The sequence below is a fragment of the Phoenix dactylifera genome, chromosome 1 (assembly GCF_009389715.1).
Source record: "Phoenix dactylifera cultivar Barhee BC4 chromosome 1, palm_55x_up_171113_PBpolish2nd_filt_p, whole genome shotgun sequence".
NCBI lineage: Eukaryota > Viridiplantae > Streptophyta > Magnoliopsida > Arecales > Arecaceae > Phoenix > Phoenix dactylifera.
In genome coordinates this window covers 32572417-32589935 of record NC_052392.1, presented here as the reverse complement: position 1 = coordinate 32589935, position 17519 = coordinate 32572417, and the positions used below count along the sequence as shown (strand labels likewise).

Sequence of the window (17519 nt, the reverse complement as noted above, 5' to 3'; positions counted from 1 at the left end):
TGTCATAATTGGAAATACAAGCAGCTAATTAGTTCATTTTTATTTTCTAAAGCTTCGATTTATTTTGGTTGGTTCAAGGCTAAAGGTAGACTTATTCATGGGTTGGGTGGCCTGCCTGATTCACTCGAGCGCAAAGCCCTTTGGGCGAGTTTCTGCCAAAGATTGTAGGCTTAGTAGGCCGGGCCCATTTGATAAACGAGTTGAGCTTAGGTTTGGGTCCACTCCTTGGCTTTTTTTTTTTTGTCTAAAGGTTTAGTAAATAACTATTATTGGTAAGTGAATATAATGTGATAATAGATATATCATAAATTGTTGACAATAATTAAATATTTATATTTAGTATTTTTTATTTTTTTAAAAAATAAAAATAATCATGAAGTTTGAGACTAGAATTGAAGCTCGAAGCCTATGCAAGGCTTATCCAAGCCTAAGTAAATTGTGTTGACCTACGCGCAAAGGTCGATCCAACCTAGCACATGAACAAGTCTAGCTCTCTTCGTGATGCTGTGTTTTCAGATCTTACAATGAGCAACTCAAACTTTAAAATCAATCTAAGCCGAATGCCCTAAATTACATGTTAGATATGGCTTAGGATACGTATCGTAAGAATCATATTGAGTTCAGGTTACCCAAGTTGTCAAAGTTTAAAAGCAAACCCATTTGAAGCCCACCTAAACCTAAAGAGTGGGTGAGCATGGTCTTCTTTTTTTTTCTTTTTTTTTTTTTTTTTTTTTTTTTGCCCTGTGCCCCAATTCCTAGAAAAAAAATATATAATAAAAAAATCCTTCCCAGTTTCCACCCTTATCCTCTAATATAAAATTTTCCATAACAACAGCGAGAGAGAGAGAGAGAGAGAGAGCAGCCATGGCTTCTTCTCTCCTCTCCTCCTCCCTTCTTCGCCATCTCCCCCCTTCCTTCTTCTTCTCCCCTAAAACCTTCTCCCTCCCCCGCCCCCAGGTCTTCCTTCGCCGCGGGCCGCGCACCGCCGTCGCCACCCGGGCCAAGAAAAGCGACTCCGGCGCCGACCCCCCCAACCGCATCCTCGCCGCCGCCTGCTACCTCTACCCTTTCCTCGACGGCGTCCAGTACGGCCGGTACGTCCTGGCCCAGTTCCCGGCCTTCCAGGTCCTCCTCCAGCCCCTCCTCCCCGCCATCCGCCTCTTCCGCTCCTCCCCTCTCAACGGCTTCCTCCTCTTCCTCACCCTCTACTTCGCCGTCGTCCGCAACCCCTCCTTCAGCCGCTACGTCCGCTTCAACACCATGCAGGCCATCGTCCTCGACGTCCTCCTCATCTTCCCCGACCTCCTCGAGCGCACCTTCAACCCCCGCCAAGGCCTCCCCCTCGAGCTCCTCCAGAGCGTCGACAGCACCGTCTTCTTCTTCCTCCTCATCTCCTTGGTCTATGGCTCGACCTCCTGCATCCTGGGCCTGGTCCCCAGGCTGCCTATCGTCGCCGACGCTGCCGAGCGCCAGGTCATGTGACTTTCCTGCTGCTCTCCCTCTTCCCATTAGGAAAGTTTCCATCTTTACCATATTTTTCTTTTTTTTTTCCTTGGGATCCTCTAATTGGTCATTTGGGTTAGTTCTTCCTTGTGGTTTGAAACTGGAAGCAGGGGAATTGGATTCTGCCTTTTGATTAAGCTTAAAATTGAATATAACTGGAAACATGCTGCTTTTGGGATGCTTGGGTTATTGTTTTGTTGTCTCTGGTTGTATTGCTGGTAGTTCATGGATTTCATACTCTAAATTAAAAAATTCGCTTCTTTTGTTCTATATGGATGGGAAATCTCTTCCCCTAGCTAATAAATAAATAGTAGTGATAATTTGCAGAGGCTTGGCATTTTTCTTTGGCCGACATGGATAAAAGGTTTGAATGATGCATAATGGTTGCTAGGTTCTTGTTCTTAGATACTATTTCTTGTCTCAGTTCTTAGAGCATGATGCCTATGTGGTAATTTCGGATGCCGTTTAGTGCAAGTTTGTTTCCCCGTCTCCCTATTGAGGGCAAGCTTATCCTTTTGGGCTTGAGCAAAATTTCAAGTTAGTATGACTGAGAAGTAACAGGGAGGAGCTTAAGATTTAAAGGTGATATGCTTCTTGATAATATAGGATTTTCTCTTTTGGTTTGTGTCTTTGACCACCCTCCAAAAAAAAAATCTTGAATGGATTAGCATATCAAGAAGGTAAGCCGTATTCTGTCAATCTCCTATAGTTAGTTCAATGTTATAAGAAGATGTGTCATTGGAAAGGTCTAGTCTTTTTTTGCTCCCGTTCATTGCTGCTCAGTATTTGAGAGGGATCTTTTGGATACGTTATGTAGCTGCCCTTTCCCCTTTACGCCATCTTCTTTCTTTCTTTCTTTTTTTCTTTTTTTTTTTTACTCTGTTGACTGTATTTAAGCTCGAGCTGTGTGAGCAATTATTGTACTTTAAAAAAAAACTTAAACAATTTCTGTGAAGATATTGAATCATCTCTTGATAAAAGAAGTAGGTTTTTTTAATTTCTTTTCTTCATCGAAAAGACATCAAAAGGGTAAATCTATCACAGTTAATTCCGAGTTGTTAATGAAGATCCTTTTGGTCATATCAAGTATGTCTGTATTATGGTCCATGATCGCTTATCCCCTTCTATTCGATATTATGGAAATATTCTTTTAGGAAGATGCCTCAGCATGCTCTTTTTTTTTTCCTATGCTGTCTAAAACTCTAGAGTAGGACTTAAAACTTTTGAATTGAGCTGCCACCAGCTGTGATATGATGAAGGTTACTAGTTAAATTGTAGTTACATCTAAACTTCATGGCATTGATTTTATTTTTTATTTTTTTTTTCGAGTCCTTCAACACCATCGAAGGACTCCTTGATATGACATCACCACAACAGTGCTCCTCTTGCACTCCTAAACCACCTCTCTCCCCCCTTCCCAACTAATATGGCTTGAAATGCTACGAGCTGTGGCCAAATGTACCTCATCATCTTCAACTGCTTCAAGGTCTTGCGGAGAAAGAGGGAGGGAAGGAATGCAGAGATGAGTGCTTGGGAAATGGGAGGAGAGGGAGAGGGAGCATTGACACGTCTGTGGTTGTTTGACGAGTTCTTGAATGGTGAAAAAAAACAAAGGGGGAAAAGAGAGAAAGTAGAAGGAAGCTGAGCTCTAAAATCTCAAACTTTTGTATCGCATGATGAAGGAATAGTAAAGCTACGACACTAGTTAGGCAATTATGGGCTCTCTTAAGCCAAGGAAATTTACGATTATTATATCACTTGTATGGATTCCATTGGGTATTTTGCTAAATATACATGCATCATTTCATTGTTCTTGGTGGTCTTCTTCAAGAGTTTAGTAACTTTAGTTTGCCGAAGCAACCTCCACCATATCTCTATATGCTACTTAGCAGTGGAAGATAAATCAATACTCAATGCAAATATTATGTCATTTGATCAGAATGTCCATATCCAACTATATTCGATATGGAAAAATTTACTTCCGAATTTGTTACATTTCAATCTATCTTTGAGTTTAGTGGTCCTAAGGAGATCCGAATAAGCTCAAGAGTGGTGATCTTTCAGCAACGAAAGCTTACAATATAAGTTGGTCCAAGAGCATGGGTTGCAATTAGAGCAAGCAACAAGATCTGTGACAATCCGAAAAGAGCTCAAGATCAATGCCTGTTGCTTTTTGATAACCACTGAAGAAGCTTTTAGTATGAATCTGGTTGATGATACTTACTGCTGCAATTGCTTGATGTGGCCTTCAAACCATTGAGAAAGCTGTCTCGAAACAGCACATATATGGCGAGAGAGAGAGAGAGATCCCAGGCCCATGTTAAAAAAGATACTGTATATATATCTTTTTTATAATTATAATGGAAAATTTCCCATTTTGTCTCGGTTTCATGTTCTTTATTTTAATAATTTCTTTTTCCTCCATCCATTAATGCGAACTTGGTTTCTCTTTTTCTTCTTTTTTTTTTTGTTTTTCTCCTTTTGTTGGTTTGCAAAAACAAGTGATCTTCCCAATCACATTTAAACATTCCTTATAACAACGTCTGACATTCTACCGCTCAAAGCACTCCATCCACGCACCCTATTTAAGGATTGCTTGGTTGTGAGTTTTCTTAATCAGATAATATTTATTATAATTTACATGAACATGTTTGATGAAAAATGGGAGGATCTCTTTTTCTTTAAACTTTTTTTTTTCAGATGTAAGAACGATAAATTTTAGTAAAACGAACAAATTTTACAGATGATAGTTAATAACCATTCTTCTTAAACTCAATTCATTTTGAATATTGTATAAATTTGTTTCAGACTATCAGTAATCCTTGCCAACCACAAAGCCCTCAAGAAACATTATACAAAAATCCTTCAGAATTCACATCATATAAAAACTAAGTTTACGTATAAAGGAATTGGAGAGAGGGAGAGAGAGAGATCCTAGGCCCTTTTTGCCCGCGTTCGGCAATTTTTTTATTCAATGTAACTATTATTTCCTTTTCCAAGGGCCATTTTTTTGCTCATTATAAGAAATCCTGGGTGGCCGACTCCATGCACAGTTTCCCTTTCAAAAGGGAAAACCAAAAAAAGAAAAAAGCAAAGAAAAAAAACCCTGCCTTATTTTCTGCAACTACTGGCCCTCTTGGTCTTCAAAATATGATAAATAGTACGTGCAAAGATCTAGTATATAATAAAAAAATTTAGTCTACATAGACGATTAAGTACTGGAAGACAAATGCCCTACTTACGATCGATAGAGCATTACACAAAAAACAACCGTAATGCACGGATGTCAACCATTACAAACAGTCAGGACAAGTAGAGATTTATTCAAGCACAGAGATCTATGAAACATATATTAAGCTGCATCTGCTGATCTACAAAATCCACTCAATTTTGACGCAAACGGTGCGATCAATACATGACATTGTAGAGTGTAGAGTTTCGACCTGATAAATTTTCTAATTCACATATACTGCCATCAAAACACAATTAGAGATTATCCAAATTACCATACAACAGGGGTCCTCCTCACAGAGAAACTTCTCATATGCATGGAAGCCTGTAAGAAAAGCAGCTTCGCAATTTGTAATGGAAGCCTCTTCTGGAAAGCAAGACAGAAATGAAAGAATACCCACAGCTTTTGCCTGTCCATTGAAGCCGTAAAGGCCAAACAGAATATACATTCATCAGAGGAGTTCAGTGACATGACAAAGTTAAGTATGAAACCCAGAGGACAGTAGCACTAGCTGTTGTCTACTTTGTGCCTTTTCGGTGCTCGCGAAGATTCCTCGACACTGCACCCCACCCTAGAATGTCCCATTGTTTGATTAGCAGATACAGGGTCTTCATGGTCCTACAACCCAAAGAAACGGATTGTTTTACAAAAAAAAAGAGAACCCGAATGCCAGTAACAGGACTTACGATCTACAGTTTTGCCGGTATTTATTTGTGCGTTCATGTGTTAGTATTATGACACTGTTGATAATATCAGTAATTTAACCAGACATAAGAGTATGAAGAGCAAAGGTAAAACATACGAGTGATCACGCTGCCACCAAGAAAGAGATTAGGTGAATTTGAGCATGAACAACCATTAGTTACAAAATATTAGATAAATGAGGATGTTTTTAACGCAGCTCCAGGCTAAAATATTGTAAATAGGAACTTCAAACATGATCAAACAAACATGATATTAAATGTACATGGAGGCAAGAGTCGATTTTTCATTTGAGTCAGGTACTTCAGAATAAAATAATAACTTAATGAGCTTAAGCCATAAAGGGAATAAACATTTTGATTTTGAGTGATGGAACTTTGTCACTAACAATAATGCCATAAGTCAAGGCCCCTAGAACTCGGACTTCTCAAACCTATAGCTGAAACATGGGCTCCAGAAGTTTGGGGTGATGTAATTCAGCATAAGTCATGGAAGCCTAAGAGAGTAAAGGCTATCAAGGGTGGATTCCTAAGCCCCTACAGATATCATATACGATGGCAAGGTTGACAGGGTACTTTCTGGTCCTAGGAACTGCAGAATATTAATAAAACTTACTCGGAGAGCACGAGGACTTCATAAACATTATAAAATGAGACTACATTCGAACTAGCGATCAGGCTAGAGAAAAGCACCATCCATTAAATGGATCACCTAACAGCCAACTGGATAATGAATCAAGATTACTGGTGACTCATGTTGTGATGCTCAAAGAACCTCTCATGCTGACAATTTCTGCAATGAGTATTCTAGTGTAAGTTCTGCTAGACTAACCTGATCTATCAGATAAAGAAGTAATTTCATTATCTATATATATATATATCTATATATATATATATATATATATATATATATATATATATATATATATAAGAAAGAGATCATCAGCATATACTCAACAACAGCATCAAGTTGTTGATTCAAACAATTGGTCAAGCAACAAAGATCAGTGTGAGGTGGCAGGATTGTAGAAATAGAATTGTCTAAGATGTCTGCACTTCCTATTGGGAGATGGAAATGAAATATCAATTCTGCTCAACAAATAGATGCAATATGTGTCGTGACCTCTCCCTCTAATTAGTACTAATTTGTACGGACAAAAATAAATACAAGTCACAAAATTCATCAGAAGAAAGAGCATATACCTTAGCACCAGAAGTAGTCACTGTGGCAGCAGGTCTCTTATTAATTGCTCGCTTGCCAAGGTTGATCTGCACAGAGAGAGTGGCTTGAGACAGATCTATACCTGAGCTCTGTAGCGCCTGAGTTAGCGTAGTCAGCAACCTGTCTTATACCAACAAAATCAAAAGATCATATTTTAACTTTAGGGTGGGATGGGTTCTTATAAAGATTCCAAGTTAAGAAACTAGAGCTAATAATTGCCATGCTCCTAAACAAGCTCAACACGAAACTTGCCATTCAGTGTATAGATGTATCTGTAAAACCTTCTAAATAATGAACAAATACGTTGGAATTGTTGACTGACAAACTAACATTGATCTGCAGGGAATTCAAATTTGCAAGAAGAAAAATGAATATAATCAAAAAAGGCAAAAAAAAAAAAAAGGGGGTAGAAGACAACTTGGTATCATCAATATAAAGATATCAGTTAGGTCCATCCTATCCAAAGGCAGATAAGCATAGTATAGGAATCCAAGTAAAGAGGATCTTGGCAAAGATTGCCATATTTATGCCTAAATTCGTAAAGCACAATGGCATAAAGCTAAGTTCATCAGAATAAAAAAAGATGAAAACTTGTTAGACTTCTTAGATAAAAACAGAACATCATTACATTTCGCCATAAGAAGTACGAAGAAGGTTCGGGTTCGATATAAATGGGTTTAGATCATAAACAGGTCAACCTATCTAGACCTATTTATTAAATAAGTTAGATTCAGGTATAGATCTTTGACCTATTTGACCCATTTTGACATGTTTAATAATTAGGTTGGATCATTGACATATTTAAACCGTTCAAGACCTGTTTAACCTGTTTAAAACCTGCTTAATTTGTTTCTGTCCTATTTAACCCGACATGCTTAACTTATTTAACTTGTTTAAATCCGTTTAGTCCATTAAAAACCTACTTAACCTATTTAACCCATTTAACCTGACCTGACCTGTTCAATAAACCAATTATGTAGGTCGGGTCGGATTACCTGTTTAATATACTGATTGGGTTCAGATCTGAATTGTTAACTTGTTTAATAAATAGGTTGGGTTTGGAGTGATGAATTTTTTACTCAACGTGCATCCTGGCCCGACCCGATTGCCACCCCTACATTATAGAGGCATCTTTCCAACATCCAGGAATATGCAGATAAACCGGTTAAGAGCTTACAGAAAGAAATACTAAAGAAACAAATCCTGAAAGAAATGTAGTGATATCCAAAGATTATAAAAACAAAGATTAAAAAGAAATTAACTCATTGAATACGCACCCTTGGGAGTAGGCACTAGACATACTTATTGTTCCTTCATCGATTGTCAGCTCTTGTTCATTCAGTGTTTCACCACTAACAGCACAGTCAGCACTACCAGACGATCTTAACCATTGTGGTTGGATCTGGGTTGTCACGTTATCTGCATCTGAAACCAACCTCTGCTGTGACTAAGCAATACTAGTTTCTCTTCCAATATAAGAACACAAGTTTGGCTGCAAAAGAGTAGGTGTAGCAGCCATCTTACTCGCAAAGTTTGTAGGAGTTTCCATTGCTTTGTAAGAGAGTCCAGCAGCCATATCTGAATCAGTTGGATTCTGTGCAGTTGAGATCATTGCTGGTGCAACCGGGATGCTATTGTCACTCCCAGAAAACATATATCCAGGGGGAGCAGAACCAGAGGGATCAGATATACCATCTCCAGAAGACTGGTTATTGTTCTGTTGCAAAGGTGAGAAAAGGGAATGGTTATAATAAGATCTCTAAATGGAAGAATATCACCATAAGAAATTCCCAAGGACAAAGATGCATATAATGTCCAGTTTTGTTTAAGTTTTCTAAACGACTGATACCCGTGCATTTTTCCAGAATGACCTAAAATAGACTTTTACCTGCCAAAAAAAAACCAAAAAGTGAAAATCAATAAAAACTCTTTTTGTTTGCAGAAATGATTAAGATATCCAATTATTTGTTGGGACCAGCTAAAAGTTCACCTAGAAGTGTAGAAAAACAATACAATCTAACAAACAGTCTAATACTTGCATATGAATAAGGAACCAAGAAAGAGACTAAAAGAACACTCGGTCTTCATCAAAATTGTTCGTTTAACTTGGTTTAAATATGATAGTTATTTATTTCAGGAAAATACCTTATTCACTGAGTACCATTTCACTAAATAAGGCATTCGGGCTGGAGGTAACAACTACAAAACCTAAGTTGACTTTCACAAAACTTTGCAAAATTGACAATATAATCATACCAGAAGCATAATATTACTATGCATCTGTATTAACAGTTCTAAAAACATTACCAAATCATATGAAAACCAAAACCACAACAAAGGGCACTGATAACATGCACCATAAGACCATTGTCAGATAATATATTGACTCAATTTGTTTGCAGACTCTGGAAAAATCTCAAGTCCCCATTAACAGTTATGAGTACTAAAATTTTCAATTGTCTTAGAATGCAACCTTTTGCAGGACAATAAGCTCGAAATATAGTATCCTATACAAGAAACAGAAGATCATAATGGTGTCCCTAGGCATCAAGACATTAGCAGCTCCTATCAACAATGATATTTTTACTTGTTTTGAATATATACAGAGTTTACCTGGTGCATGTACATAGTTTACCTCATGCAAAGTCACAATATATATAAATATGGAGCATCGAGACCACATCCACCCATGTTCCAAGTGGATATGTCCAAAACATATAATGTATAGGCAGACACCAATAGGTGGCTGCACTTAAGCATGCAAACTTAAGTAAAATTACCTTAAGCTGGATCTAAGAACGTATAAATAGGTATCTTACCCCATCACCTATCAATCCTACTCACCACAGAATATCTGATGCAACAATGCATGCACGCTCGGCCTATATACATATAGAGAAAGCTTAGCACATTACCCATGGCATTAACTTGGCATTATCTTGACTCCATGCCGGGTATGAGGACTCATACTTTTGTACTTTCTCTTGTAAAAACCGAATGTACTCAATAACCTGCATGACGAATATAAAGACATATGCAAAGCAATATGAAGATATATGCACTTTCAAAGAATTTGATTGCAGAAGGGGGAAACAATACAACTGAACAATTTAGGATGATTCCGCATACCTCCAGAAGGAATGATGCTTTATCTCTCTTCTGATCACTATGTGGTATAAGTTCCCTAAGTATCTGAAATCTGCATGACAGGTTCATGGTCCATTCTGAGTATACCAAAAATTTATAATTCAACAAAAAATGCAATTACATTAGACTTTATCTGTAACAAGTAGCATGGAAAACAAGTGGTAGACAACATAAAGCCAAAGTACAAAAAAGTTCATATTAAGATTCAGAGCCTCACACACATAAATGTCTACCTAATCATAAATAATGATAATTTGGTTTTGCACCCTCCATGTTCTGGGAATTATCTTCCCATCTTATCTCACAAGCATCGCCTAATACCCAAAACTGGGGAATATTTTGATAATTCATCATTTTTATGTTTTGATTTTCATCATTTTCAACTCCTGATTTATCTGCTTTAAAAAAAGTTCTCCTTCAACAACACCCAAATCAATTTGTACCCTGCAATCCTGCACACGATTTTCAATTATAAATCAGACTACACCTCACCTTCTGCCAGTTAATATCTTGACCACATCATGGAACTTAGATATGTGAAAAGGACTCTTTAATTATGGAAACTGAGAAAGTGGCAGTTCAGTTCCACTCCCTTCTACAGGAGCAAACAAAATTGAAAACCTTAAAAAGAGATGTTTAATGGTGCAGTCACCAACACCACATCAAAAAGATTTCTTTAAGAATTTGAGAAGGTTCAAAAAGGAAAGATGCTTTGGTTTGTTATCCAGTTCTCAAGTTTAACTAAATGTTGGCATAAATCAGTGTACAAATGCATAAAGGGGTCAAGAAATCAGCAGTTTTCTTCAAATACCATTTGGGAATAAAGAGCTAGGATGCAACAGCTACCACAAATTATCAAGTAGCTAAACAAAATTGATCAGGGATGTAAACAAATGCGGAGGTTGCAAACAATCACCTCATCCAACCTCCTTGCATGAATTAAAAGTAAAAAAAAAAAAAAAACTTAAAAACGTGGAACAGGTGAAATGGTTGGGTTGCTTCATTTATCTAATAACTGAAAAATTATCCCAAGGAGGTAGCAAGCTCCTAAAGTTGAATTCTCAGCTTTGTTAGGTTCATTAGTTCTAGGGATCTGAGATGCCCTGCCTCTTAGGAACAAGTGAGAGGCCCCTACTCCATAAAAAGATTTGGGCTTTTATTTGGCTATCTTCATGAAAACATCATGACGGATAACAACATAAACAGAGTCATTTGGTATTGGCAAATTGATGTAGGTATGGTCATTTATTGAGTTGTTATTTCAATGAGCTTTTTAGGTGGAACATGTTAAATATGATATTCAATGTGATGCATTAAAGACTAAAAGGGATCATTGCCAACATTCAACAGTTATAACGAAAGTTTGTCGTCTTGATACCGGACCCATAACGGTACCATCCTATTATAGTGTTGGTATGCGGTACGGTACAAGATGGCAAGACGGACCGGGTGTCGGTATGGTACGAGACTGCATCCTAGTTCAGAACTAGTATAGTGCGGTACCGACCGGTATGGCAAATCTTAGTTAATATCCTATTCCAGCCTAATATATATGAATAATATATGAAAACATACAAAGGGAGAAAAATCGGCTGGAATATATTCCTTAATCAAACCTCAAACAGCATGCTTGTTGAATGATGGCAATTAAGAGGGCCTTATAGGTGAGGTTATTTTCTGGGCATTTGTATTCCTTTTGTATTTTTTCTTCATATCTTGAAATTGTACTATGTACATGCTCATACACGACATGATGCTTTATTAAGAAGCAAAGTTGCATTGATCTTCATGTTCCACTCTAGCATATCATGCAACGTTTTCTGCACTTATGCAGGATCCACAATGTTATTGCCCATCTTTCATCAAATAGAAGTAGTGATAGCACTATTCGCTAATGGTTGTAGAGGCCTCCGTAAGTGTCATGAACACAATGACAAACAATTTATTCTTCTCTTTATCTTAGATTACCACCAACCTCTTGACATTAGTATAGTTTAATAACAAGTAAATGTATGAGTGATCAATTTCCCTCTATTTCAGTTTCTATCATTCCTATCTGAGCTTGTATTTATTTCTTTTTTTAAAAAAAAAAAAAACTTACAACAGCTCTATGAATATCTGTCCCTGGTGCAAATAAATACACGGTTGTGATATCAAATGTATATATTGAATGTTTTACCAATAGAAAATCACTAAAAACAAACCACACTGACTAGGTAAATACTAGTATCTGATATGAAATCAAGGTTCACCGTACTGATACTGATAGGCGTATCGGTCGCCTACCAGACCGGTACGGTTCCGGTTCGGACCGGTTTAAACCGGTACCGGACCGGAACACTATTTTCCGCCGGAGCCGGGGAATAAGAAGAGAACGAGAGCAAGCGGGGGAGGGAGGGAGGAGAGGAAGCCCGCGGAGGGCCGCGAAGGCTGTGTAAAAAAATTTAGGATTTTTAAGTAAAGTTGGCAACCAATTTGCCGATTTCACTTAAACATTCCTAAATTTTTTTTCCATGGCCGCGGCCGGGGCCTCAGCCTCGCCCCCGCGGGCTCCCTTGCCCACCACCCCCGGCAGGCTCCCCCCCGGCCTCCGCCGGCCCCCAGCGGCCCTCCACAGACGGCAGAGGCCTCTCCTCCCTCCCTCTCTTTCCCGCTCTCTCTCTCTCTCCTCTTCGTCTTCTCTGGCTCTGGCTGGGTTCGTCCTGTACCGGTTTCCACAGCTCCAACGTACTGGTTACAAGCCGGACCGGTCCGATACGACCCAAACCGGCCGGTACGGACCGATTCATCAGACCTTGTATGAAATATTTTAAAGGGGTCAAAAAAGTTCCCAAACATTGAAGAAAAAGGATTATAGCGCAAACGACATCCATTACAACATTGATGCCTGTGAAAGGTATCAATTCAATCTTGATATGTTCTTTGTTGATATATCAAACAACCACTCTGGTGTCAAATAAGCTTATCTTTATAAGGAAGATATTCTTACAGGACAATTTGCAGAAAAGCAAGGATTTCAAAAAAAAAAAAAAAAAAAATCTGCACATCCTTAAAGTTCAAATGAAGCTCAACAAAAGATTTGGTTCAGTATTCCAAGTATTGGTGATAACGCTGAAGAAAGGTCATTAAGAAGCTCATTATAAATATCTTTATTTCTATGACTTATATACATGCAGATGCCTATAATTTGAGATGTACTTTTCATGAAGCCTGCTGCAAAAGAGTACAGAATGGTTCTTCTCAATTTAAGCATTATTTACTTATGCCTATAAAAGCTCATTAACTGTAAAATTAGACATACTTTTTTTTCCTCCAATTCTTGTCAAATCAAGATTTCTTCAATTATAGGTAATTTAATTCACTCTCGTTTTTCTTATTTCAAAAAGATAATTGGTGCTCTAATATCTTTCTCCTCCTCACTTGATTCCTCATTCCCTAAATTCAAACTTACATTCAGAATAACATTTTGACTTCGCTTCTTACACGATCAAAGAAATTTTCGCACAACCCCAATGTTTCTCAGGCTCTGAAAGTCTATTATTAGTCACCTCTCGTCATTATAAGAACAACCATAGAAAGATACAGATAGGAAGGCCCAAGTCTTTAGGGTTTTATATAGATGTGAAAAATATAGAATGAGAAAAAGTTTAACAGAATAAATTTATCAATAACTCTATATGAAAACAGCTGAGCTTATCATAAATCAGTTAACCAAAAAAAAAAATCCGGCATAGTTAAGCATCTTGAATACAAATATGCATAGAAAAAAGAAGCTTAAAAGAAGTAAAACCTTGTCGTGGTTTTCGACAACTGTGTTCAGAAACTTGCCTAGCCAAATAGAAAAGTTGAAGTCAGAAAGTCTGAAAAGTCCTATTGGAGTAAAGATTCACCAAGTTCAAGTTAAATATTCACAGTACCAGTATAAAAACACTTTGATCTCCACAGTATAATCTATTGGACCCAAATTGACCAAAAATCATATAGTACAACAGTGCACCAAATAAAGCAATGCACAAAGTAAACCACCAAAGAAAATTACTTCAAAATCAAAACAAAACTACATTATTTAAAATTTACTTTTTGAAATAAAAAAGTCAAAAACAGAAAAAAAAGATCTTTGATACAAAACAAACTTGCCTGTCATTTATTTTGCTCCTTCTCCGCTGCTCCGTAGCAGAATGCTTTGATCTTGGGGTGTTGGGCCTCTGATCATTGTCGCCCCCTTTGCCCTTCCCATCTACTTTCATCGTCAACTCTGCTACAAACAAAAATTATAAGGAATTTCCATTCCCAAAAAAAAGGACAATCGCGGTAGCATAATTTCCGCGAATTTAGCTAAAATAAGACAATAAAAAATCAAAATATTGGATTCTGTACTTCAAAAATCATTTTCTTAGAAAGAAAACCCAAGGCCTGGTACAAGGCTTCAGCCAACGACCACCGGCGCACGTTAGCCGACTTTCAACCAGAACGCTAACTTGCTCCCGTGGCGCGCATCCAACACCCGGGGGAAAAAGGAAGGAAAGAACCGAAAATTTAAAACTGGGGAGAAAAGGAAAAGAAAAGGAGCGACCTTTATGCGAAGAGGAGCCCTCCCTCTTGCCGAACTCCTCCTCCTCGTCGTCCTCGTCGTCGAAGCCCTTGCTGGATCTCGACGCAGACTCCATGAATCGCGGCTTCTCCGGCGCCGGATGATGCCTACCCCAAAACCCACCTAAACTCTCAGAAACCCTAGAAAAACCGAAACAAAGCCCTAAAGGAAACAAGAACCCTGGAAGAACGATAATAACCAGCCGTGGAGAGCGGATGAAATGGGCACCGACCTGGAGGCGGAGGGAGATCCGAAGCTGCCGCTGCCGCGGGCGGCGAAGGACGACTGCCACTGCCCTGCAACGCACGGGAAAACCAAAACAACGCCGTAAGCGACTCCCCTTCTTACTTGAAATATTATTTCAAACAAAAAAAAAAAATACCACGGATTTAAAAAAATTAATAGCCACGCCCCAGCGAGCGCCAGTCAGGCGGAGGTCGGCACGCTGCAACGTTTCGTCTTTTTTTAAAAAAATATATATTTATATCATAACCGGAGCATCGGACGGCCCACGGCACCGGATCCGACAGCGACTTCAATTCGGTTTTGGGGCCGAGAGTTTTGAGTTCCGGAGCGTGCCGCGAGACACGTACGGGGCCCGCGTTAAAGACTGGCCCAGATCCCCTCGTGACGGCACGTGTCAATCACGTGGCCTCCGTGTGCTCCACCAACCCTTTCCTATTTTACCTTGCGCCACAACAATCCCCATTCCCCACATCCATTCCTTTCTTCGGAGAAAATACGTCACGTGAACGCGGGTCCCACCGACCAACTTTTACAAATGGAGTGAGTTGTGAGGTTTACTCGTCATGTCGTTCGTTATCCTCATAGTATAATATTCTTATTACAATATTGCTTATATTTCCACTGCCCGGAATCCCGTCATACATAACGGTAACGGCACGCCATCCTAAACAAGACCACCTGGGAGGAGGACCGACCGGGGCCGTCCGATGGGATCTTACCTCTGGACGCGGGGTCTTTCGCGGCGGACTCGTCCCAGAGCGCGAAGGGGACGCTAGCGGCGTACTGGGGGCCGTAAGTGACGCCGTTGGCGTAGAAGGGCTCGGGTTTCCGTTCGACGTCGACACCGCGGCACGTGCCGCGCTCCGGCTTCACCAAAGCCAGCGGGGCAGGGTCAGACACGTGGGTGATGCTGTACGTCCCGATGCCGCCCGGGAGCACGTGCTCCACCGAGGCCGCACGGCCTACCTCCGCGGGGCCCACGCGGGCGACGGCGACGTCGCCGCTCGCCGCCTCGTCGCGGTTGCCCCTCACGGCCCGCTCCAGCGGCTTCAAGAAGTCATGCGTCTTTAGAAGGCAACCTGCGATTAAAAGAACTATATAAGTAACGCGATTAGATTGATCAAACGGATCCTAAAGCTTGATAAGAAAAAGTTGGCGGCCATGATGGAGCCTTATGTTTCTTTCCTGCATTAATTATCACAAAAGGCAGAGACCCTGGGTAGATAGAGATAGAAGTAAAATTGAAACAGTTTCACAGAATGCTCGTCCATGGCATGGGCCAGGTTTGGCGGCCGAATTTGGAGACCATTTCTTGGAAAAATGTCTCAACATATAGAGAGAGAGGGTGGGGAATTTGAGAGAAGATGAGAAATGATTAAGAAGCCAGGAAGCTCTATAAACACGCAATTTTATTACAATTACGATAATTCATGAGTTATTTATAAGAAAAAGGTGAGAAATTGGAAATGAATTAAAAGCGGGTAAATGAAATTCTGAGAGCTGATTTTAATTCGAAGTAATTGAAAGATTCACAGCTACCTTGGGAAGGAGGCCTTGGATCCTGGTGCTGGAAAGACGAATCCTTGTTGTAGAGCGAAAGGAAATCATGAGTTGTTGTTTTCTTACCTGAAATATTTCAAATTCCATCATCTCCAAAATAACAAAAAGCTAAATAATAACGTTGAAAAAGAGAGCGAGAGAGAGAATAAAAAGAAGGCTCCTTTATAAAATCCAAACCTTGGAGCTCCATCCTCATACGTCGCCGCACTCTTCGATATTATTTTTAATCTTCAACAATCCTCCACGCTAAGCGCAGAATTTCTTCCACTGTTTCCGCACGATAGATCCTCCGATGTTCGCGCACATAAATTCCCAAAAGAATGGCGAATCCCTTCGGTTGGAAGGCTTCCGGATCGAATCTCGAGCCTCCGGCGAGGAAACCGGTGGAAGCGATCCGATCTTTCGAACACTATGCAGGAGCCCGCAGCTCCGCTGCCGGTGTAAGGCTCCACCTCCAACTCGAACTCTTCCGTCGAATTCTCCTCCAAATACCCAGAATTCTACGCAATTCGGCACTGTCGGAGCGATTTCAAACCAAACCAACGATCGATCTCTCCCGAACCCTAGCTATAGAGAGAGAGACAAAGAGAGCCTAGGAGGACGAGGAGGAGAGCCAAGGGAACGAAATGCAGCGAAATTTGGCTGGAATTCGAGGAAATTTAGCTGCGAGTGAGACACAGAGATTTGTATCGATATATCTCCGGAAGAGCACTGCGGCGGAGGAGACGGGTCGGCGGGCGTCCTCCAAGATCTTTTTATGGCGCTATTAATTTTCTCTGCGTCTCTCTCTCTCTCTCTCTCCTCCCCCGATCTCCTTTTATCCTACCCTCCTTTTCCGTCGCCGCAGAACGGCGTTACCCTCACGCCGTCCAAACGAAACTAACGCCCGTAACGACACACTCCCCTGTCCTTTTCCCAATCTAATCCGTCGTCTACCGCTTAATAAATCGCACCAGCAAAATTACTCGAGCGGTTCACGGATCGGACGGTGGAGGCATCTACCAGGGAAAAAGAAGCAAATGAACCGCCGCCCATCTAGATCGATCCGACGGTGATGATTTGTCCACGATATTTAACGGGGATCACGTGTCGTACGACGGGTTGACTGTGGTTTGATGGTTGACACTGGGAGCTGTAAGTGGGAGAGAGAGGGAATAAAGAGGGGATGATTAGCGCTAATCCCGATTACAAATGGAGTTAAAGTAGAAACAAAAGAGAGGGAGTTCGCAGCAGAGCGTGTGGGGCCCGCGGGGGAAGCGTCACGTGATAGGCCGCAAGCGTGGCTGGTTCCGTGGGGGGGGGAGCGGGGCCCACATA

The 17519-nt window shown here is 40.2% G+C and overlaps 2 protein-coding genes across 7 annotated transcripts; one reads left to right on the top strand and one right to left on the bottom strand.

Annotated features, from left to right (window-relative positions):
* The first annotated feature begins 849 nt into the window (after window positions 1–849).
* LOC103706606 (protein TIC 20-v, chloroplastic-like) lies at window positions 850–1831 on the top strand. Its single transcript, XM_026804473.2, has one exon. It carries the CDS (start codon window positions 865–867, stop codon window positions 1480–1482), a length of 618 nt encoding a protein of 205 aa, XP_026660274.1. The 5' UTR covers window positions 850–864; the 3' UTR covers window positions 1483–1831.
* A 2977-nt stretch (window positions 1832–4808) lies between these two features.
* On the bottom strand, window positions 4809–16994 carry LOC103706561 (transcription factor BIM2). 6 transcript variants are annotated; one of them, XM_017842643.3, is made up of 14 exons: window positions 16380–16994; window positions 16182–16268; window positions 15362–15721; window positions 14629–14692; window positions 14379–14536; window positions 13943–14060; window positions 13596–13633; window positions 9788–9882; window positions 9574–9669; window positions 8508–8546; window positions 8183–8375; window positions 7936–8083; window positions 6640–6778; window positions 4809–5353 (listed from the first exon to the last, which is right to left on the bottom strand). In XM_017842643.3, the coding sequence occupies exons 1-14, from the start codon at window positions 16396–16398 to the stop codon at window positions 5243–5245; spliced, it is 1665 nt and encodes a 554-aa protein (XP_017698132.1). In that variant the 5' UTR covers window positions 16399–16994; the 3' UTR covers window positions 4809–5242. The 6 variants fall into 6 exon arrangements, with proteins under 6 accessions (XP_017698132.1, XP_017698134.1, XP_017698135.1 ...); XM_017842645.3 differs by having other exon boundaries at window positions 14379–14503; XM_017842646.3 differs by lacking the exon at window positions 8508–8546.
* Window positions 16995–17519: the final 525 nt, after the last annotated feature.